This window comes from Branchiostoma belcheri, unplaced genomic scaffold, assembly GCF_001625305.1.
Source record: "Branchiostoma belcheri isolate BF01 breed outbred unplaced genomic scaffold, Haploidv18h27 scaffold59, whole genome shotgun sequence".
In the NCBI taxonomy this organism is placed as follows: Eukaryota; Metazoa; Chordata; class Leptocardii; order Amphioxiformes; family Branchiostomatidae; genus Branchiostoma; species Branchiostoma belcheri.
The window spans coordinates 1,299,314-1,321,148 of record NW_017804231.1 but is presented as its reverse complement, the minus strand read 5'-3'; the positions used below and the strand labels follow the sequence as shown (position 1 = coordinate 1,321,148).

Here is a 21,835-nt window from a genome sequence, read left to right as displayed (position 1 = left end):
CTTTACCACTTATGGCCTATGCTACTAAAGCATACAACTAAAAGACAGCTATTCAAGGGAGCACCAACTTTTAAAAAATTCATATTTAATGTTCTGGGTTGTCCTGGCACAGTAAAATATCTAACGTTAATGATTAAAACACCAACATCCCAAAATGTGGACAAATACAAAGCAAATAGTAACTTGTACAGCCATAGTCATTCACCAAACATACTGGCATTTCTCACAACTTTCTTTGCAGTGTCCATTTTCCAATACATGTACATGGCAAATTATGAACCAATCTCACATGGAACACATGACACTATGGTAAATTGGGAAAGCATAAAAGTGCCTTCTGTCACACAGTAAAGATAGGACATAGTTCTCAGACACACACCTACTGAACTGAACCAGCATACCAAGCTTTGAGATATTTTCACATTAATTCCAGGCACCCCTGTCAAGAACAAGATCAGGAAAAATAACCAAGTCACAAGTGAATCTTTTACATAGGTAAACATGCAACCCCAACTCCATTAATTAACACCCTCCTTGTTCAGCTTGAGTACAATAATTCATAGTTTAAAAATTACAATTCCATTCCAAACAATTTTCTTGTTTACCAGAGCAGCATACCTCCAAATACATATACATACCAGTACTCAATGCTATATACAGATTTTTCCAATATTTACTGTACATGATTATCATAGTATTCATATAAATGACAAGCAAAATATTAGTTAATACATGTATAAGTCACAAGTAGTATTTATACATCTGTGTTAAAATAGTTGTGAGCTTCTTCCAGAGCAAAAATACACATCAATCATTTTTCCAAGTACATTCTCTGTGTAAATAGTTTTATATACAAATTAAGAACTTTCTTCCTTGAATTATTTAACTACAGTAACTTCTAATGAGATAATTTTGGTCCTTCTTCAATTCATAGGTACAGCAATTAAGATGATGCATTACCATTTCTCTGGTGTATTTGGAGATTATTTCCTTTGTCTAATTTTTTGTCGACTGCTTCAGAATTCTTCACTGTTTCCTTCTGCTGTTGTTCGTTTTCAGACTTCACTTCTTCTACGCCCTCTTTTGAATCTTTCTTATTTGTCTGCTGCAGTTTCGTGGGTCCCATGGACTCGTCGTTCTTTTCGTAGTACCCCTGGAAGACTCTCTCGTTCTTGCAAATCAGCATGGCTTTGTATACGTGCCAGAGAAGCATCGGGAAGCGACGGGTGAAATACGACACAAACTCGTCAGGAACGCTGCCCAAAGCGCGCCTAACATCCGGCGGCAGATCCAAGTAGTGGTGTTTCTTGTTGCGCATGGCTCGTAGGAGACACCGTACCGAACTACCCTTGTACGAGCGAAACTTTCTGAGATCCGTCTGAAGCTCCACGCCGATACGCGACCGCCAGTCTCCCTTCACCACAGTCCTGCCACCGAATTCCAGCTCCGTTACGAGTGGTCCGTCTAGCGGTTCCTTCTCAATTCTGTCGCTCACGTCTTGGAAGAACTGCAACTGCTTCTCCTTGCTCCAGAAGAACGGGCTCTTCAGGACGGAATTCGCCGTTGGACGCATCGTGGGATCTTGCCTGATCATCATCTTGATCAACTCTCTTGCTGCAAGAAGTTGGCTTTCATCTATTTTGGGAAGCACTGCCGGCTTCTGCACTTTCCTTGTCCACATGGGAGACAGAGAAACTTCTTTCACCGCTTCTTTCATGCACAGGTCATCGAGGCTATATTCCCCTGTCAAGATGTTGGCTTGTCGACGCAGGGAGTCACCAAACGGGTGTTTCCCCATGGTCAACACGTAGTACACTACACAGCCAGCTGAGAAGATGTCAACGGAACAGGTGGTCCTTTTCTCATCGTCCAACATCTCTGGTGCGATCCACCCTTCTGTTCCTGCTGCACCTGATCGGCGCGAGAAAGAATGTCTTCCCTGAGCTAGTTTCTTACATAATCCAAAGTCTGAGATCATGGCTTTGACCTGGCCGTGTGCATTAGGCTGGGATATCAAGACATTGTGAGGCTTAACGTCCCTGTGCACGATACCTAGGGAGTGGAGGTGAGCTATACCAGACACGGCCTGATACAGCAGCTCTACGGGCTCCAGACCGTGCCGTTCAAAGTCTTTATTCTGCACGTACTGCTGCAGGGTCGCGGCGCACAGCTCCAGAGCGATGTACTTGAACTGTTTGTCGGACTCCGTGCAGAAGTATCGGATGACGTGCGGATGTTCGTCCGACTCCCGCAGCAGGTTGACCTCTCTGTCTGCGAAACTGAAGCATTCCGGGAGTATTCGCTTGACCGCTACATCTCGCTTGTCGAATCGACCCTTGTAGACGATGGTACCTTCACAGCCATAGCCAAGGATGTCTTCTGGCTTGAACATGACCTTTCCAACTTGATGATAACCCTCTAGGCTCTCCTCATTCGGATATCCTTCACCGAAACTGGCTGTCGATGCTTCACTCAAGCGAGACATGCGTGAGGACTGCGGCTCACCCCTATACTGCCTCACCAGAGCCATTATTACAACCAAAACAATAGCCCCTATGACAATCCCATTAACAAGTATAAGCCAGTCCGGAATGCCAGATTCGTCATACTCTATCAACACATCTGGGTTGCTTCTGTTTTTCCTGTTGCCATCCTCGCGTATGGGTAGGCTGGGGTCTACGGTGTTGTGGGGGATATGTCGACTGGGTTGCAAGCGAGAGTTCACCACGAGTGGGGACTCGTGATGACCGAGTACCACCGAACCCCTCCTCTTGGTGGTAGCGCGGGCGGACTCGCTGTGCATCCCGGTACTGGGGATGGACGTGGTCGGGGGCAGGCTTGGCGGAGGAGTCGGCCCGTCTAGTAGGGGTACTTCATTCCGTGGGGAGACCGTGACATCCTCGTCTACAAGAGAAGGGATCGCGTACAAACCGTGGGCGTACTCCCCGACAAACAGCGTAGGAAGAAGCTTGGTCTCTTGGGATTTCCCCATGATGAGCTCGCCCCACGCGGGCACCCTCACCTGTCCAACAATCTGTTCCAGGGTTTCCATGGCGATGTTCGTGAACGGCACTTTCTTCATCTCGTCCTTGTCCCAGGCATACATGGCGATCACGGGGGAGGTGAAGTTTGCATCCCATAATACTTTCCCAGACACGGAGTCGACCGTGATCATGAGGCCGTCCGAGCTGGAGCAGTAGTGGCGCAGCGGGTAGTCGCTGCTGTCCTTCGCCACGTGCGCGGAGTAGTCCATGTACGTCACGTTCCACCGCAGCTCTCGTGTCTTACTGTCAAACATGGCGATGTTGTACTCCGTTCGACCTGCGGACATAGAATCAGGAAAATGTAATGTTTAACATAACAAAAATCTACATCGATGATCAAATACAGCAATGTAGTATTCCGTTCAGGAAAATATAAGTTACTAGTACAATGTAGTAGGCTACTAGTACTCGGCACCTTCACACAACAGTCCTGACTATATGTTGGAAAATAGAATAATGTCCACGAAACGTCATAATCCAATTAAAAATCAATATATACTATCATCCAAAGCAAGGTACTGGGATATATGATCATGAATGAATACTATTTTCAATTTTGGGTACAACTCTATCATACAAAATTCTTGTTTCATTTGGCCCAATTTTTTTTTTTTAATGCAAATCTTCAAGGAAATTTACGATATCCCTGAACACATTTGACAATCCCATCTTTTATCTGACAATCTGTGTTCCTTCAGCCTAAGGCAACAGCCAAGAATGATTGCACAATTCAAGATGACAAGATTGCATCATCCTGAAAAGTTTATCACATGTCCCAAGTAAGAAACGCCCCTCTTGTCTTTTGTTGCTTAGAAAAAACACATGTACAAAAAAAATGGCTACAGAAACGGTTACAGGACTTAATTCTGAGTCCAAAAATCACATTTTTCAGTTGTGACACCTTTACTGATAAGGTGTACAACAGGTGTATGCTAATGCAAATCATATCTTTTGAATATTGCCTTGACAACCAACCTAAAATTGTAACATACGTCTTGAAAAACCTATACTCTTAAGAAATCCGTCTGCAATGTCGTATAGAATCTTTATGAAGTATCTAGGCCGTACCAAGAAATAGTGTGGAGGCGTCCGAACTGGGACAGACGCGGTCAGTTCCTTCCATGGTTAACTTCTGTTGTTTGATGCCTGTCACCGGGTCTATGGCGTACCACGTATCGGTCTTCCTCCCCGTGTATAAAATCCCGTCCGAACTCTTACAGGGAGAGGCGTTCACCAGTTCTGGGATCGTAAACGGGAGTTTTGCGAGTCCTTCTGTGGTCCCGGCGCCGCCGAAGACGTAGAGAGAACCATCCTTAGGGTCAGGGAGGAAGGTTGGACCTGTGGTGATGTCTGTGGGGACTTGTATGACGGGGTCTTCCTTCAAAAGCCACCGTACGGCCCCAGTCCTGTGGCTGATGGCGTACAGAGTACCATCTAGGGTGGACACGAAGAGAAGAGACTCCGGCACAGACAGGGTAGTCGGCGTGGCTCGCTCAGAAAACACCGGCGACACCAGAACTAGAAACGACAAGAAAAACTGGAGCCACACAAACATGATGTCGTTGTTGTTGTGTCGTTTCCGGTGGGACGACATCCACGTCTAAACGCTTTCTCGTCACGTTAGTCAATCTTTGATCTTTCCAACGGTGTCATAGACCATTGCTGACTAGTAAAAGGCCCTAAGAAACTCCAGTGAAAAGGCGAATGGGTGAGGAAGGCGGCAACTCGAAGTTTAACACGTCAGACCATAACAACTTCCCCTTCCCTAAGGCTGACGTGGAGTTCACCAATTAGTTGGAAGACCCCATACGTTAAGGAAATAAAGTGCGTGATGATCTTAAGTTCTATCAATGAAAATGTATTCGTCGGATCAGTGATGGAAAATATACAAAAACAGCAGCAAACGTAATACGAGAAATGTATTTATGTGATCTTATGTTCCGGATTTGCGCCGAAGAAGGGTAAAATACAATTCTCTGTGATAAAGCAGGTAGCTCAGAAGATGAGACGTATGCGATCTTACTATTTATCCTGGGACCAAGAGTATGTAGGTCAGAGGTTAAAGTTGACGTCAGATTGTAAGTTTTCTGAGCTGTGATCATCTGTGTTTTCAGCGATTTTCACAATGTTTGTATCGTGTGAGAAGGAACCAAACATTCCGAAAGGATACACACTACTCTTGGTAAGGGATTCCACGTGTTAGCCAAAAGGATTAGGGAGAATTATGTTTTGTTTTGAGCGAAAAGTGGCTGAAGGTGGGGAGGGGGGCATTTGCAGGATGATGGTGCATGTTGGTTGTAAACATGTGCTTGGACCAGGTTCTGTTAAGGTAATAAAAGCCGTCGCTCAATCACTTTGAGGATGTCAAGTTGTTCTGAGTCCATAGTCAGAACTGTACTTTTGGCTACCCCTGCATGCATAAGGACCACTTAGTCATAATTTTATTTGCGGGAAATAGCCTTGTTTAGTGTCCAATTTTTTTCAGTGTCCAGTGAAACAGAATGTTCAGGTGACTTGATGTAAATGTGTTGTGATAATTCTGAGCTGTGATACTACTTACCTTTGCAGCCTGCAGTGTGTGTAGGGAACGTGGGTCAGCTGACTGTGGACCTGATTATCCACACCCTGGACATGGAGAGGATCGGCTACCTGCACACAGACTGTCTCCTGCCCATGGTCGGGAACAACCCCTTCTCTACCTCACAGGACGACGCTTCACAGCTGGCAACTGGTGAGAAGTAAATATTTGTGTGGCATAACAGCAGAATGTTTGGCTCAGAACCAAGAGGTTCTGGGTTTGAGTCCTGCCATGTCACCACTATTGTACCCTTGGGAAAGGCACTTCACACGACTTTCCTCACTTCACTCAGATGAAAATGAGAACCTAGCTTCGGTTAGGGAAGTCCCACGGATAAGATGTTAAATGGAGGTTGAGGAGAGCCACACCTTGAACACACTTAAGAACCTGCCATAATGAAAAGAATACGGGGTCCTTTCCGGTGTGACTGTGAGTGGATCAAACCATACAGTCTTGTGTACGTGTTCTTACGTACCATGCTTGGAGCCTAGAGAACAAACAAAACATGTAGTGTAAGCTTTCTCTCCCTGTCTTCACTCTTCAGGCACAGAAGTCTACAGGTCAGGGGAAAAGAACATTGTTGCAGTCCAGCAGAGAGCACCCCTGGTGAGAGGCAAGCAGTCCGAGTTCAGGAGGAGGCTACTGGAGTGGGCTAAACAGTGTGGCTTCAGCAGGGTGGTACTACTGACCAGCAGTCATGCGTACGAGAGGATAGACACACAAATGACTGGGTGGGTTGAGAGGACTGCCTGGATCTAAAGAAAAAAATATATGACATGTGACAATTATTAACTCATGTTGCAAATTCATCTTGAGGATCTTTTTGCTATATATGTAACTAAACATAATTGGCTTTGCAAATGTCATCTTTCTAGTTTTCTGCTGTTTTGTTTTTCCAGGACCCAGCTGAGATACCTGCTGAGCCCAGAGTTGGAGAAGTCTGTCGGGGAGGCTGTTGGGGAGTTGAAGTGGACCCAGCTGGAGAGGAGGAGGCTGTACCCTGGGGTGGAGCACAGGGAGGGGGAGGAGCAGACAGGAGTCTTCATCCCTGGAGGGGGCATTGCTAGGAAGTTTTACCAGGAATGGTAATGATCCATTCATTTACTCATCTATCCATCCATCTACCTCCCCATCTATGTATTTATCTTTTCACCCATCTATTCATGTACTCAGCCATTCATCCACTTAACCATCCATCCATCCATCCAGGCAGTATCCATTTGCCATGCAGTTACCATTTGCCATCCGATGCTGGTGTGAAAACAATACCAGTACAAAAAAGATGCCTAAAAACACACGAAAAATAAGCTGAAGCAAATCCTCTGCTTAGAGAGTAATCTATCCATTCATCTAAGTTGACCTAACCAACCACCCATTCACCCAATAGATTAAGTTATAGGATTTTAATCTTATACATGTAGAAAGTAATGAACATGTACAATGTATCTCAAACATTATCAAACAGCAGATTTGTATGATAGCTGATTTGTAATCTGTTCTCCCACAGCTGTGAGGCAGACTTCCCCCTGGCAGTGTTGCTGACATTCTGTGCAGAAGGAGACAACATTCCTGATGCCTTCTCTTTAGCAAATTACCTCAACCAATGGCTGCAGTTAGTGCCTGGCAGGGTGAGATTTACTTCACATTGTATGGTTGCAATTCTGGAGTGCACTGCCAGAGGGCACTCTTCTTAGAACTTTAGATCCAGACTACACATACACAAAGATGGTTTTGTAAATGCACACATTTCACACATTTGTTGGCATGTATTTGTTGGCTTCCCTTCAGAAGAGAATGACACTGTTCAAATGGTAAATAGTTTAGTGGAAATTCTTTGTGAGCCACAAATAGTGTTGTGTGTTACCACTAAGTCGATTTTAGTATAAGCTGCCACTACTTTGAAAGTTTGAGCATGGATACAGTTGCAGTTGTTCCAAATGACTTCAAGTAGATATAGCTCATCATCTTTGCATGCACAATTGACCGCAGTATTTTCTTGTGTTCCACAGAAGTCTGGAGGTAAAGGAGGCACCCCCCAGGCTGAGTGGAAGATTCCAAGCTCCTGGACTCTCCTGTTTGGCAGCACCCATCCCCCTGATCTGTACTGATGCAGCTGGTCCATTCCTACAACCATGAGAGTTATAACCAGTACCCCACTCCTGCAACTGTCTGGTTTTGCCTGTTGTCCAATTTCTGTTACACATACCAGCAGATCCATTACTAATTTCCCCAGCAACATAATTGATTAATAATTGCCCTTTTAAGGCCGTAATCTGAAATGCATCATTAATTCTCCTGGGTTTTATAGGACAGCCTGCTTTCCACAACTTATCAAATGTCTGAATCTGGAGAGGCATTTATTTAAATCTTGCAATAAATGTGTATACTAGTCATGCTAGTAATACTGTTCATTTTCATTGCTTTCTTTCAAACGTATTTTCATTTATAGATTTCTCTCCAGTTTGGGGCCAATTTACCCCTTCACTAGAATATATTTTAGGGCCAGAATTCATTTGTATGGCATACTATATATCTGGGGAACAGACATCAGAAGCTTCTTTACTTCAAAGTACAGTAAACAAAAACATCCTTTTTTTCATAACCTTTCACTCATACATCGGAATCACTACCTTCATTTGAGCAATTAATTACTTAAAATAGTCTTGCAGACATTGAAGACAACTGACACTGGATAAGATCACAGTGGAAAGTGACATTTAATAGGTGAAGTAAAAAGAAGAAAAAAAAAGACATGCATGAGGTATGCTATTGGCTAAAAGTCCCTACACATCTGTACAAATGATAAATTATGATCACAAACTGGGACAGAAAACACCCAGGATGAACATTTAGGATCAGAAAAAAAGGCCAGTATGGCCATCAGTGTACTTCCCTAGACATACAGATATTTATATATGTACACAATACACATTAGCAGACAGCAACATTTAAATAACGGTCAAAGTTATATCTAATTTTAAAAACGTAGTACGTCACACGTAGCAGCTTCATTCAAGTCATTGCCATTAAAGTTTTGTTGCTACGACGCTCCGCCCCGACCCCAGAACACCCAGGAAGCAGTCCATCCTCTTTTTCGTTTACACAGTTTGAAATCACAAATATAGACATTTTCTAGATACTACATAAATAGGTTACATCTAAGTCAGGTAAAAAGTACTGACTCACTGAGGTAAGAATATAAAACACCAAACCATGCTTATTGAAGGCCCAATAAAGGCATTCCAAGGCTCAAAAAAGGCATTCAAAATGCACGTTTTCATATCAAAGTTTCTCCTTATATTCTTACCACAGCTTCAGTGCTGCATAAGGACCGGTATTCCACAAGATCTGACTGGACAACACAAACATTTTTAAAAAAAGAAAAAGCTGCCACAATCAATGCGGCTGAAAAAAATTGTCTGTACATTTTGAGGAATGCTTTGTAATGATCCGTTGCTACAAGACAACACAACTATATAATAGTGTGTGCAAAAAAAATGTTGAAATAATTATTTAAGACTAGGAGTGCAACTTTGTCGATACATCCAGGCCATGAGGTAATATACGTGAAGTAATAATTAGCTTCTGGTTGTGCCAGTAACAAGATAGTTCATGCCAGCTGTATATTGAGAATCCGTAAGTTGAACTCCAATGCACAGACGAATGCAGAAGAAAGCGATAATTTCAGTTTAATTACTGCTGAATCTGCTGGTCACACATAGGAGTGGGAAACTTAGTCTCATCGTCAATCAGAGGCCAGAACCTCCAACGGTGCCTACTTTGTGACCTACTGTACTTTCTCTTCCATTTGTTTGTATCGTGATGCCAAAAAGACAAAACACCCAAAGCACAATCACTTTGAAAATAAATCCCCTCTCCTCATAAAACATGCTTCTTCTCCGGGCGAAAAAATTCCAGTCTCTTTCATAAAATTTGACACCCAAGCCCTTCCCAAACCCCTTACAACTCCTGCACACGCTCCCCCAGCTTGTGTAGCTCGTTCCTGATCTCGTTGGGCAGATCGTCGTTGACTTGATCCTGGAAGTACTTTTCGATGGCCTTTACTTCCTGGGACCAGAAGTCTCTGGGCAGGGAGAACAGCTCCTGCATGTCAACCGCCTCCTTCAACCCTTCCGTATTCAACGACCCGTCCGCGGGCAGGTAGCCAATCGGAGACTCATTGGCGCAGTCCTCGTTGTCGACCCTGCGGCAGATCCAGTCCAGCACGCGGGCGTTCTCCCCGAAGCCGGGCCACAGGAAGCCGCCCGCCTCCGCCTTGCGGAACCAGTTGACGTGGAAAATCTTGGGCAGCTGTGCGTTGGGGTGGCTCTGCATGCTCAGCCAGTGGGACAGGTACTGGCCGAAGTTGTAGCCGAAGAACGGTCTCATGGCGAAGGGATCGTGCATGATGACTTTGCCTGGAAAGGAAATACTTTATAGTTAAGACGATTCTACACACATTTATATCCAAGTCGGGGTAACTCGCAACTTAAAATACAGAGACAACAGTTGAGATTTGAACTACCAACCACTTAATCCAAAGTTCTAGAGGCAGGGTTGCTAACCACTGGATTACGCATGATACAAATCTCAACAGATCATCATATTCATATTGTTTGATTCATCGAAGGTTAGAAGTCCAGAGAAACAATACTTACAGACAATTCGAACTCTACTACAGTATAAATTTTCAAAGTCATTGAAGAAGAGTGATGGATGTCATGCAAAACACCAAAACGAAACCCCATTTTCCAGTAGTAATAGAGTTTGAATTGTCTGTAACATCAAGTTGTGTGCTCTCACCTTTGTGCTCAGCAGCAGCAGTTGCCTCTGATCTCATGGCAGCGCCGATGAACACGCCGTGGGTCCAGTTGAAAGCCTCGTACACCAGGGGGACACCCTTGGGTCTTCTGCCGCCGAACATGATGGCCTCGATGGGAACACCCTCTGGGCTCTCCCAGGCCGGGTCCATGATGGGACACTGCCCGGCGGGCGCACAGAACCGAGAGTTGGGGTGGGCGGCCTTCATGCTCTTGTCGGCAGGGTCGTACTTCTTCCCAAGCCAAGTGGTGATCTCAACTCCCTGTGGGCACAATCATGAAGTTTACATCATGAATCTGCTTTGGTGTAGTCTTCAATCAAAGGCTTGCCCTTCCACACAAGGTTTCAACCAATTGAAGCTGAACACTATAATGAAACTTGATAATGTTTGGTCAGTATGCTATGGGATATGGTTGTTTCAATGTACTATTTTAAAACAATAAATAGAAAATTGACTTTTATCAAGTACACATCCCGTGAATTGTTTCATCAGGTTGGCACAAGTAAGTCACTGAAGAAAGACACTTGTTTTGTGTAAAAAGTGTCCCTCTATTTTTGGAGTACAGTTTTCTCACCGGCTCAGGTTTCTCCATGCCTTCCCACCAAACCCCGCCGTCGCTGGTTTCCGCCACGTTGGTGAACACGGTATTACTGGTGATGGTCCTCATGGCGTTGGGGTTCGTGTCGTACGACGTCCCGGGCGCGACTCCGAAGAAGCCGTTCTCGGGGTTGATGGCACGCAGTCTGCCCTCGTCGTCGAAGCGCATCCAGGCGATGTCGTCGCCGACGCACTCCACCTTCCAGCCGGGCAGGGTGGGCTGCATCATGGCGAGGTTAGTCTTGCCGCAGGCGCTGGGGAAGGCTGCGGCAATGTACTTCTTCTCACCCTGGGGGTTGGTGATGCCCAGGATCTGGAACAGACAAGGCACGTCAGAAATCTACGCATGCAGGTCTGCAGACTACTTGCACCAAAGCAAGGGTTGTAATGCAAAAATGCCCACAAGGCTAGTGCTGTATTTATCCAGTCACAAATAGTAAAATGACTTGTTCATTCACAAATAACTTTAACATGCTTCATCCATAAAACTGCTAGAAAATGAGAAAGTGCATTAAATGATTAGAAAATCTGTCAAAGGACAAACTTTTTCATGAAAAAATGTGTACTCACCAGCATGTGCTCAGCCAGCCAGCCTTCGTCCCGTCCGATTCTGGAGGCTATTCTCAGGGCAAAGCACTTCTTACCCAGCAGGGAGTTGCCTCCATAGCCGCTGCCGTACGAGATGATCTCTTTCTTGTCAGGGATGTGGGCGATCATCACCTTTTTGGGGTTGCAGGGCCACTTTTTGTCAGCGTTCTCTGGAGGGCAGAACCATAGCAATGCAATTTCCACTCTAACAGTATTTACAAAGCGTGGGCCAGCCCCCTGTGTATACACCTCAGCAGCTTTAAGTGGCTGAAGTGGGTTTGACCGCTGCCTCTCGGTGCTGCGAGAGGACCTGGGTTCGTTTCCCACCAGGGCGCACCTGTGCTGCAAACGCTTACTTACAAACAGTCACTGCTAGCTCTGGGCAAATGGCATAAGTCTTAGGACTGAAACAAATGGAATCATAAGGGCAGAAAGGAAAGAAAAAGAAGGAGTGGAATGTGTTTTGGTTGGATCAGTCGAGACGTCGGATGTGGTAGCCACCTGTTGAGAGTTGGGCTGGGATCACGCCGACACGCTGTGGTACACCAACGCGACGACCCTCTCGATCTGCGGATCTTTTTGCCGAAGAGCCTGTTCAACCTGAGATGGTGGGGGCTGCGGAAGGGAGAAATCCGAGAAGGACCATTAGACGATAACCTAAACCGGTTTCATCTACCCTAGTGGTGTGGGGAACCTGGCCGATCGGGGCAGTGTGATTTTCAGCTCTCCGGTCCGCAAGACGCTCCACAGCAGTGCCTGTGATACTTACATGTACCCCTCCACCAGAAAACAGGAGTTTCATCCAACATTTGTCATCACTGATACACTTTTCACAGCCTAGGCTTTGCTTTATAGACTGAAGAGTTAACTACTAGCTGCACATGCAAGTCATTGTTTTCTTCATGAAGGAAGTAGAGCGGAGCCCACGTGCAGGTAAGTGGTAAGATCATAAAGTGTAATTTTCTTCGAAAACAGCAGAGATGACAATAAACATTGGTCCAATGAGCACATTTATTATCACCTCTAGTGGCCTTTTCTTAGTGTTTATAAAAAAAATGTCCAGAAAAAAGATGTGTCCAAAACAAAAGAAAGACTGGCTTTTATCTGTTCAAAGAAATGTTTCTGGACTGCTGAAGCAAAACACTTAAGAAGGAAAGGCAATGCATGTGTTGGAATGAAGGGAAGACCAGCAGTTAAGAAGAGGTTAGCCATGCTGTGGAAGAGGAAAACATGCACTACGTACTGCACATGCATGCTGAGCAAGTTAGGCCTTCAGTGACGGATTTTTGTTGGATGAAACTCCTGATGGCACTCACCCCCTGGCCAGGTTCCACCATGTTAGACTATGTACATATGGATGTTAGCATTGAAGACCATACAACACCAATAACACTACAATACAACAGTTCCTGAAAATAGTATTATTCACTGAACAAAGATGTTTGGACACTCTTCTGATCTTAGAAAACATCAAATCTTGCAAATCATCCTTCCAGTTCTTGATTTCTGTATCAGATTCAGAAGAATATATTTTTGGTCCAGTCTTCTTTGTTCATAGAATATTACCTGTCAGGTTTGACTTTTCTCCATGTTATTGGTATCATGTTGTCTTTAACAACCTAGATTTTGTGGATGACATGGAAAGCGTGTAACATTTGAGGTAACCTGTCCCAAAAAGACCTCTCCAAATGGTTAGGAGAATTTTGAGAATGTCATCCATAAAACCAAGCTTGTGTGTCATAAGACGTCAGGATTTGTTCTGAAAAATCTATCCTGAATGGCATTTGGTGCACTTTTGAAAGACAAGGCTACTCAGGAAGAAAAGTCTAAGATCCTTTTGCCGAACCAGGAAACCTTTCAAACGACCAATCACCAGCTTTGTTACATAATGTGTACAGACACAGACAGAAACACCATAACCTGAAAGACCACGTTGAAATCAGTTCAAATCAGTAAATCACTAAATCATGACATAAAAATCAATTTCCACAACAACAGCAACCTGAAATAAGTAGTCTCAATTTTCCTAGAACAGAGACAGTATTTTCAAGCTTCGCTGCTACCAGTACTGGAACTGTTCAACACAGAGTAAAACAACTTTCAAAGTGCAATATAACCCGAGCACATGGAAATCTGACCAACTCCAGTAGGGCGTTGGAATTACTGAACAAACTTGCATCAACTGAGAGCGTCAACAAGTACCTGAATCAGAAACTGGTGCTCCGACGGAGTGGAGGCATTTCACAAACTCGTCTTCGCCAATGGCGTCCAACACATTGGCGCCCATCCTGGTCATGATGCGCATGCTGGCCACCACGTAGGGGGAGTCCGTCAGCTCGATGCCGTACTTTGCGAGTGGCGAGCCCACGGGTCCCATGCTGTAGGGGATGACATACATCGTGCGACCTGTGCAACAGAGACAGGACAACCAAGGTTTAGTTTTCTTTCATTTCATTTCATTATCAAAACCTTTTAGCCCTGTTGGGCTAGTCTTCCGAAGCTCATATGTACATACAGTTAAAAACACACAATTGACCCTTGTTGTATATCTCTAGAGTACTTTGTTTTCTTGTCTTTAGCATAGAATTATTACAAAGTACTCTGGAGATATATACCATGTAGCACCCAAGGGTCAAATTGTGGATTAACAGCTTACATTACCATGGAGAATAATGCTGCCAAATGGCATGAGCTAATGTCTCAGGATAGGAAAGAGGATATAGCTCTATCAAATGATGTTGAAATATTATCTCCCGTATTAGCCTTAACTATAAGCAGCATATCAGACAGACATTGGTATTAGGTCTGGTTACGTAGCGATGACGCATACAAGCGGGAAGATTCCGTTACGTGACGCCACATCCAATCAAGCGCTATCCCTGCCCACCACTAAATTTCCTGCAGTAATTGACTTGATATGATACTACGGATATCAAACTGGATCAGGCCGGCTGGTGATTTGAGTGGGCGGGCACGTACCCTCAACCTTACCCAAGGTCGTACTAATGTAGAACCCGATTCCTTAATCAAGTGCTGTTATTCGTTACTGTGGAGGATGGGAGGAGAGGACGTAGTGACGCACGGACTAAGGGGACCAGCTGGGGCACTGCACGACAGGAAATTGAGTTAAACAACTAAAGTGAAGAGGTTTTTTTCAATGAGTGTAAGGCTGAGATGGCTCTTTCAATGAGTGTTAGGATGAGATGTCATCAGTGGAAATTTCCAGATTGTCAGTCACTACTCAAAGACTTGTAATTTCCCTATCATCAATTTAACTACTGTTTTTGTCAAATCTTCCATTATCATATTTATCATATGGTTGGCATTAAAACTGCCCACTCTGTTTGTGGTGCCACCACAAACCACCAGAATGTAAACAAGCATTGCTGACAGCTGTGTTTCCAGCTTTTAAACACCAATAAGTTGTCATATTTTGACACATCCACTTCTTGATTGGCAGTGGAGTGTGGTTGATTCTGCTTACTGACCTCTCATGCAGCCAGGAAACCTCTCCTCGAAGGCGATCTCCATGTCTTTAGGTGAGATCCAGTGTCCCAGCTGCCCCTTCACACCCTCCGCCGGCTGGGGGATGGTGTCTCTTTCGCTCTCCGTGCAGATCACCGTCTTGCTTTCTACGCGGGCAACGTCTCTGGGGTCCGTATTGGCCAACCAGCTAGAACGAAGACAAACGAACAGCAAATTAGTCCAAATTTTCGCAAGAGAACATGAAAGAGATAAAAATGTGACAAATATCTGCCATTTGGAACATCACGTGGCATAATGGTCAGAGCGTTCAGCTTGGAACCAAGAGGTTCTGGGTTCGATCCCCTGACATGCCCGATGATGTGCCCTCGGGAAAGGCACTTCACACGACTTCCCTCCCTGTATGGTGGAGTAGCGCCCACTGGATCTTTCAGCTAATCGTTAATACTGTGCCAAACACTGATGAGGACACAAACGGATATGGTGTTGCCAACGGATATGGTGACAAGATCTGCACATTTGCCACTAAAAACCATACAATTTTGTTTTTCACACATTCAGAACAGCTTTATAGAACAGCACACTTACCAGTTCTCATATTTGGGTAGTTTCTTGACCATCTTCTGTGATTCCAGTAGGTTTAGGATGATGTTGTTCTCCTCTGTGGTACCATCACAGATGTGGATGTTGTCTGGCTGACAAATTCTGGCCTGCTGCTCAACCTGAAAACACATTGTTCCTTTAGCAAAAAGGAAATATTTCTAACATTACATACTTACATACATATAATTTAACTACCCAAAACCCACAAATTTTGGAAAAAGAGGGGCATCAAGCCTTCCATGGTTTACAACCTTCAGACATAATTCCAAGACAGTTACCTTTTATTTTGTAGATTAGGTATTTTGTACCCTGTTTCACTGTTCTTTTATCTATGTTACTACTAATACTAGTCTTTCCAATTAGCCTTTGAGGAGGAACTTGCAATAAACTTGATTATTATTAAATTAATAAAACCAGTGACCTACCCAAGTTCTGATGCGAGGCTGCAGCTTGTCCAGGTCTCCATGGAGCGTACGGAAGCTGGGCTGGGTCTGGGCGGGGACGGGAGGCATTCTGTGTACACTTCTGTGGGCCTGCTTTATAACCAGGGTACACCGACTGCAGGGAGACACAGAAGTACAAAAACAAGTCAATAAAAAGCGATCTCATACCAGGTTTAGCTTACTGAAGAGCTAATCTCTCACTGGTTGTAACAGACGCTATGTATCTTTACAGGTTCATTGTACCGGGGAAATTCCCCAGCTCTTCTTAACATTGAAGCACGATGAACAGTGGACCACAGCTTAATGTCCCGTTCGAGGGACTGCGACTCATTCCAGCAACATACATGTTGGGGGAGCGACAACAGCCAGGATTCGAACTCCCAACTGCTTGGTCCAGTGGCATGGTCGCTTGCCACTGGACTATGCCACATGTTACATAAATAACAATGAATAAGATGTAGTCTTGAAAGGTAATCCACATATTTTTCTGTGCATCTGAACTTATCAGCAAACATACACATGCATTCTAAGAAAATGGAAGTCTCCCTTTTGATGAAGTACATATAAAAATTATGTACATGTACAGACATTTTGACTTCCATATTTGATATATGATGATCTGTGCAAGAGATCGTAAACGGTGGATCTATTATTATGATACTGTATCCATGCTAGATCACATTAAGAGAAGTTGGCTAAAAGTGCGAACTAGTCAGTTGATCAATTATATTTGTTATCATTAAAGACACCACATGGCTGCATGTTTTAGATAACATCCAATGTCTTCAACTTATGTTACACTGTGAAAGGAAATGCCCTTTCAGTACTACTATCTATCCTGTCTATCTACAATGTGTCCTACTAACACACTTACAGGACACTGGCTCTATTCCAGAAATCCTTGACACGGTTTCTCAAATTCTGGGTGAACTGACATGATATTTTAGTAGTCAAGGTTAAGTGTATAGAATTTACTGTCAGACAAAAAGGAAAAATCAATGGCAAAATGGGAAAGAAAAATAGAGATAAACTTGAAAACTAGAGCAAATCTTTTAGTCTTACAATGGGAATAAGCCAACCGTTACCTGTTTCAGTGTTTGCATTGTTTAGCCAAATGGATGCCCCAATTTCTATGGGCTTACCATTTGCATAGCGCTTTAGGCCAAACGTACAGGGCAACTGCACACTTAAGTGATTGCCAATCTTCCCTTTGATCAAATTTGTTCCTTTTACTCTCAGATAATGTTACACTGATTGACGCATGGCCTGTCAGACCGTTCTGCCCATAAAATATCCAATCATCCACCATTTACCTTCATTTACCACAAAAATGTAGTGCATGCACTCACATCAGGGCTCGAATTACCCTTAAATTCACCACTTCGTGCAAATGAAATTTGAGGGGTGCACATAATTTTTGACTGCACTTACAAAATGTACACCAGACTACTGCAACCACTAGAGAAATACTAGTATCTATCAAAGGTATGAAAATTCCCATTTACTATATTGTAATGCATCAATCATCTGCTCATATAATTATGGGCCTAGACAACCTGTACTGAGATGTAAACCTTATAACACTGGTCGCATCAATTTTGGAAAGTCACAACGCATTTGGAAACTCAAGTAAAAATTGATTTTCAACATTCAAGTTTCACATCAGTGTGTAGCTCTTGGTGTAATGAGCACAGTGATATGAAAATTATTGTTCTGCAGTGTCCATAACTTAAGATATCATTAATAATAAATACAAGCAGACCAGTGGTCTTTTCTAACAGCCCGTCAGGCCTAACAACTAGCCCGCAAGTTTTAATTACAGGACCTTCGGTCTAAAGGCACTTAGACTACAGGTCTAGATCCCCAGACCGCGGGCTGATTTACTCAAAAACCATTCAGACCGTCAGCCTAACTTCAGCCCGCGGTCTGGAATTTCTGGTCAAAGAGGTGCAAAAATCCCAAAACAATGGCATGGAAGGTGTGAATTGATTGATGTTTGCAGACTGTCTGTGCCAATTTCAGCCTGGTGGAGTAAGGATTCAGACCTCACGGACTACATCTCAGCCCGCGGTCTAAACCAAGTGATGTGTAAAACTTCATTCTCAGAGCAGAAAATAAGAAAGGAGAGCATAATCCACACCCATCTGTTAACAGTCTTGTACATATTTGCCGCTTTCAACCTCACTCACTCACTCAATTTCACTCAGCTTCGCATGATCTTTCAACTAGGCCACAAAAAAGAAAGAAGAGCTTACAAACACGTTCTGTACCAGCTAGGGGTAGAAAATGAAACAATTTTTTCTCATGAGCATCCTGACTGTCATTGAAGTTCAGTTCAGTTCAGTTGAAACATTGGGGAAATTATGTTACAGACAGTTTTGCCGGACAAAATTCTAGTATATCAGCCTAGTATATTAAGCAAGAAGCCTTAATACATGTATTGCAACTTAAACCTGCTTTCAAAGCAATGTAGTTATAAAATCCTCAGTCCATTTCTGTTCAACCATGGTTCAACAGTTCTCAGGTAATTATTCTGATCAAGGAACAATTGTTATGCGGGATGAAACTAAGTCTAGCTATTGTTCTTGACATGCAAATGCCACTGTCCAATTATCAAGTTGGACTATTGTTGAGTTACACGTCGAATTACAGTACCCCTATCTACTCTCCAAGCAGAGGTTTGGGTTTTGGGGGTATAAAACACGCTAAAAATACCCCCAAAACCCAAACCTCTACTTGGAGAGTAACCCCTATCTGGGCAGCTTGTACTGGGTCACCCAGTAGGAGCCTGAAAAGATGTCCGACTATCTTAAAAAATAAAACTAGGATTCTCATCATTAATTTCTTGTCAATAATCTAAATCTAATCTAATCTAATCATAAATACTAAAAAACTAGTTGTGGGATAGAAAGATTTGGCCAAGACATGGTTCTCACCGTGTGAACCCACTGCCATCTGACACTGTCATTCAATGTCATGAGATTTTCTGATAGGATATTTTTTCGGGCTATTGAGCTACCCAGTGCAAGCTACAAAGACCATGTCACCCATGTCAGGGTAGCCCGACCAGACTCTCTAATTTGATAATTGGACAGGTATGAATGATAACATGCATGGAAATTCATTTTGAAAATTTTCTTCCTGCAGGAAATTTCTGGAAAAACCTACTAAGACATTGTAGATTCCTGCAGATAGAATCCTTCCTAGAAATCTCGCAGGAATTTTTGCAGGAATGACTGTATAATAAATATATACAACTGTTAGGCCACACCAATATAATGTAGTCTCCACCAGACTCCTTTGCAGGCTGAATAAATAGTAGCAATCGGCTAAGGGGAACATCATTGGCCAGAGGAGTTGGCCGGCCATAGAGACTAAATATAATGCCATTACTTGTTTCTCAGACTCATTCACTTGAAGAAGAATCCTGTTCTATAAAATTGCAACATTACATCAATATTCTCTCAAGGTCACCTTAGTAATTGATCAATGATCATCTGATTTTTTGTATGTCAACTCAATGAATGTTTTTGCTTCCCTTTCTCCAGTTGTAAACACGTCTAACATTGATCAGAATCTGACTGGAGACTAACTTCAAGTTGTTGCTTGGAAGTTAGAACTTGTTAATTTTATCATAATCATCTCCCCTCCCCTTTTGTCACCCATTTTTAAAGAAACTGTGTTCTTTGTGTCTAGGGGATAACAAGCCTTCACAATGTAATTCATAGGCTTATTGAGGGATGTCTATTATCACTCTATGGTGACATTTCCTTGGGCAAATGTTGGCCCTCCAGGAGCCAAGGAGCTAGCCTGGCAGCAGTCTGGTACCCATGTAACAGTGGGGGGTTTATAGGCACTACAGCTCGCCCCTGTTTCTTACACCCAGGCTACCTGGTCTGCTATCATACATGTACATCCTGCGCTGTACAAGCATTTTACGTTCTGTTCCTAAATTTTTGGGAAATATTCAAACTGAATGAACAGCTCTTTTCATATCTATTTGAGATGTTTCACAAATATTGTAACAATTAGAAAATTTTCTATTTTCTTTTTTAACTATACTTTTGAAATTATCTAGAAACATGGTGGTTTTTTTATTTCGAAATGGTTACAATTTGTAATGTGGAATATAGCAATATAGAATTGACTCTAGGCCTTGGGCAAGCACTTCCAATTACATGTAATTGTAATTTAGACCAAGGACATTATACACAGTGTGTATAATGTCCTTGTTTAGACTTATTACAAATCCTGTAAAGATTCTCATCATTAATTTTTTGTTAATAATCTAAATCTAATCTAATCATCATAATGATACTACAAACTAGTTGTGGGATAGAAAGATTTGGCCAAGACATGGTTCTCACAGTGTGAACCCACTGCCATCTGACACTGTCATTCAATGTCATGAGATTTTCTGATAGGATATTTTTTCGGGCTATTGAGCTACCCAGTGCAAGCTACAAAGACCATGTCACCCGTGTCAGGGTAGCCCGACCAGACTCTCTAATTTGATAATTGGACAGTGGTCATTTGCATGCCTGGAACAATAGGTGACCTGAGGTATGACCCGCATAACAAAGGTGCACTGGAACAGAATAATTACAAAAGAAAATGTAACAATAATTTCCTAAAGCATTGTATTTGTACAACTCCTTGCACTGAAAGCAAGTTCATGTTGCAAATTGAGGATCCTTGCTTTTTATGTTTTCAGTGTACATCGGCTGAGGCTTATACATGGCAGGATTATGGCACTAAAACTCCAAATATTTTCCTTTTAATTATAAATGTTTCCATGGAGTTATTGTTTATCTGTTAACCATGTCCATTCATCTTGTTTTGTTGTGACCTGTACTTAGCCAAGTGTGGCAGAAATGTGCAATGAAGGTCTTCATTGTTTTAAAAAAAAAAAATTTCTACCTCCATGATGTTTCAAAGGGATTTGGCCAGGGGAGTTGCCCATCCATAGTAGGACAGATTGGACTATACCTGCCAAACAGAAACTGTAAGTGACCATGAAGTGTCCTCAAAAGTTGGCTTCCAACACCACAACCAATCAGGTCTAATATGAAGTGTTCTCGCTGAGACAAGGGTCTTTTATGATGCTATCTGATCTTTTTTAGTCATAACCGTTACACAAATGTTACACCCCGCCCAGGTATCAGCCCAGGTAGCACAGCAGGAGCAAAATCCACCTCCTCAAACATGTTCAAAAAGCTTTCTACTAGAAAGAGACTTTTTGCAGTCTTAATAGCAGAACAATTCTTCCCATGTACAGGAAAAATTCTTCCAGCAGAAATTTCTGAAGCTTCATGAATATTCATGAAAGTTATCATCATTCATACCTGTACATCATACTTGTCAATAATATGTAATCACTTATAACACCGAGCAGATTATTATTGGAATGAGCAGAGCACTTTGGACTAATGCCTCTAACCGTTCATAGCTTAGAGGTACATATCCAATCTTTTGTCACAAACTTCTCTGTTACATAGCGGATCATAATGACCCCCAGCGGGGATCTTCACGCTTCGTTGAAAATTGAAAAATCTCAAGATTTGTTCCAAAGATCTCAATATTTTATACGAAATCTTGAGATTTGTTATGACAATCTCAAGATCTTTCATAAAATCTTGAGATGAAAATGAAAAGGTCTCAAGATCTTTCCAAGATC

The 21,835-nt window shown here is 43.0% G+C and overlaps 3 protein-coding genes across 4 annotated transcripts in view; 1 reads left to right on the top strand and 2 right to left on the bottom strand.

Annotated features, from left to right (window-relative positions):
* Positions 1-270: 270 nt before the first annotated feature.
* LOC109481986 (serine/threonine-protein kinase/endoribonuclease IRE1-like) lies at positions 271-4,856 on the bottom strand. Its single transcript, XM_019784609.1, has 2 exons — positions 4,113-4,856; positions 271-3,321 (listed from the first exon to the last, which is right to left on the bottom strand). Exons 1-2 carry the CDS (start codon positions 4,636-4,638, stop codon positions 944-946), a joined length of 2,904 nt encoding a protein of 967 aa, XP_019640168.1. The 5' UTR covers positions 4,639-4,856; the 3' UTR covers positions 271-943.
* A 217-nt stretch (positions 4,857-5,073) lies between these two features.
* On the top strand, positions 5,074-7,997 carry LOC109482041 (proteasome assembly chaperone 2-like). Its single transcript, XM_019784694.1, has 6 exons — positions 5,074-5,226; positions 5,613-5,775; positions 6,167-6,353; positions 6,522-6,707; positions 7,130-7,250; positions 7,632-7,997. The coding sequence occupies exons 1-6, from the start codon at positions 5,170-5,172 to the stop codon at positions 7,728-7,730; spliced, it is 813 nt and encodes a 270-aa protein (XP_019640253.1). The 5' UTR covers positions 5,074-5,169; the 3' UTR covers positions 7,731-7,997.
* A 318-nt stretch (positions 7,998-8,315) lies between these two features.
* Positions 8,316-21,835, bottom strand: part of LOC109482001 (phosphoenolpyruvate carboxykinase [GTP], mitochondrial-like) — a 23,289-nt gene continuing 9,769 nt past the window's right edge. For both annotated transcript variants that reach the window (XM_019784635.1, XM_019784636.1), the window contains exons 2-9: positions 16,141-16,273; positions 15,701-15,834; positions 15,118-15,302; positions 13,832-14,035; positions 11,612-11,799; positions 11,019-11,354; positions 10,426-10,705; positions 8,316-10,040 (exon numbers count right to left, since the gene is read on the bottom strand). In XM_019784635.1, coding sequence (XP_019640194.1) covers positions 9,583-10,040; positions 10,426-10,705; positions 11,019-11,354; positions 11,612-11,799; positions 13,832-14,035; positions 15,118-15,302; positions 15,701-15,834; positions 16,141-16,273 — 1,918 coding nt within the window. In that variant the 3' untranslated portion in view covers positions 8,316-9,582. The remainder of the gene's footprint in view (positions 10,041-10,425; positions 10,706-11,018; positions 11,355-11,611; positions 11,800-13,831; positions 14,036-15,117; positions 15,303-15,700; positions 15,835-16,140; positions 16,274-21,835) is intronic.

Bases quoted from the DNA above. Each gene is read 5' to 3' on its own strand.
- LOC109481986 (XM_019784609.1), bottom strand. From the start codon at position 4,638: ATGTCGTCCCACCGGAAACGACACAACAACAACGACATCATGTTTGTG. The intron at 3,322-4,112 runs GTACGGCCTAGA...CTATGTCCGCAG, and splicing joins CGCCTCCACACTATTTCTTG to GTCGAACGGAGTACAACATC.
- LOC109482041 (XM_019784694.1), top strand. From the start codon at position 5,170: ATGTTTGTATCGTGTGAGAAGGAACCAAACATTCCGAAAGGATACACA. The intron at 5,227-5,612 runs GTAAGGGATTCC...TTACCTTTGCAG, and splicing joins AAGGATACACACTACTCTTG to CCTGCAGTGTGTGTAGGGAA. The intron at 6,354-6,521 runs GTGGGTTGAGAG...TTGTTTTTCCAG, and splicing joins ATAGACACACAAATGACTGG to GACCCAGCTGAGATACCTGC.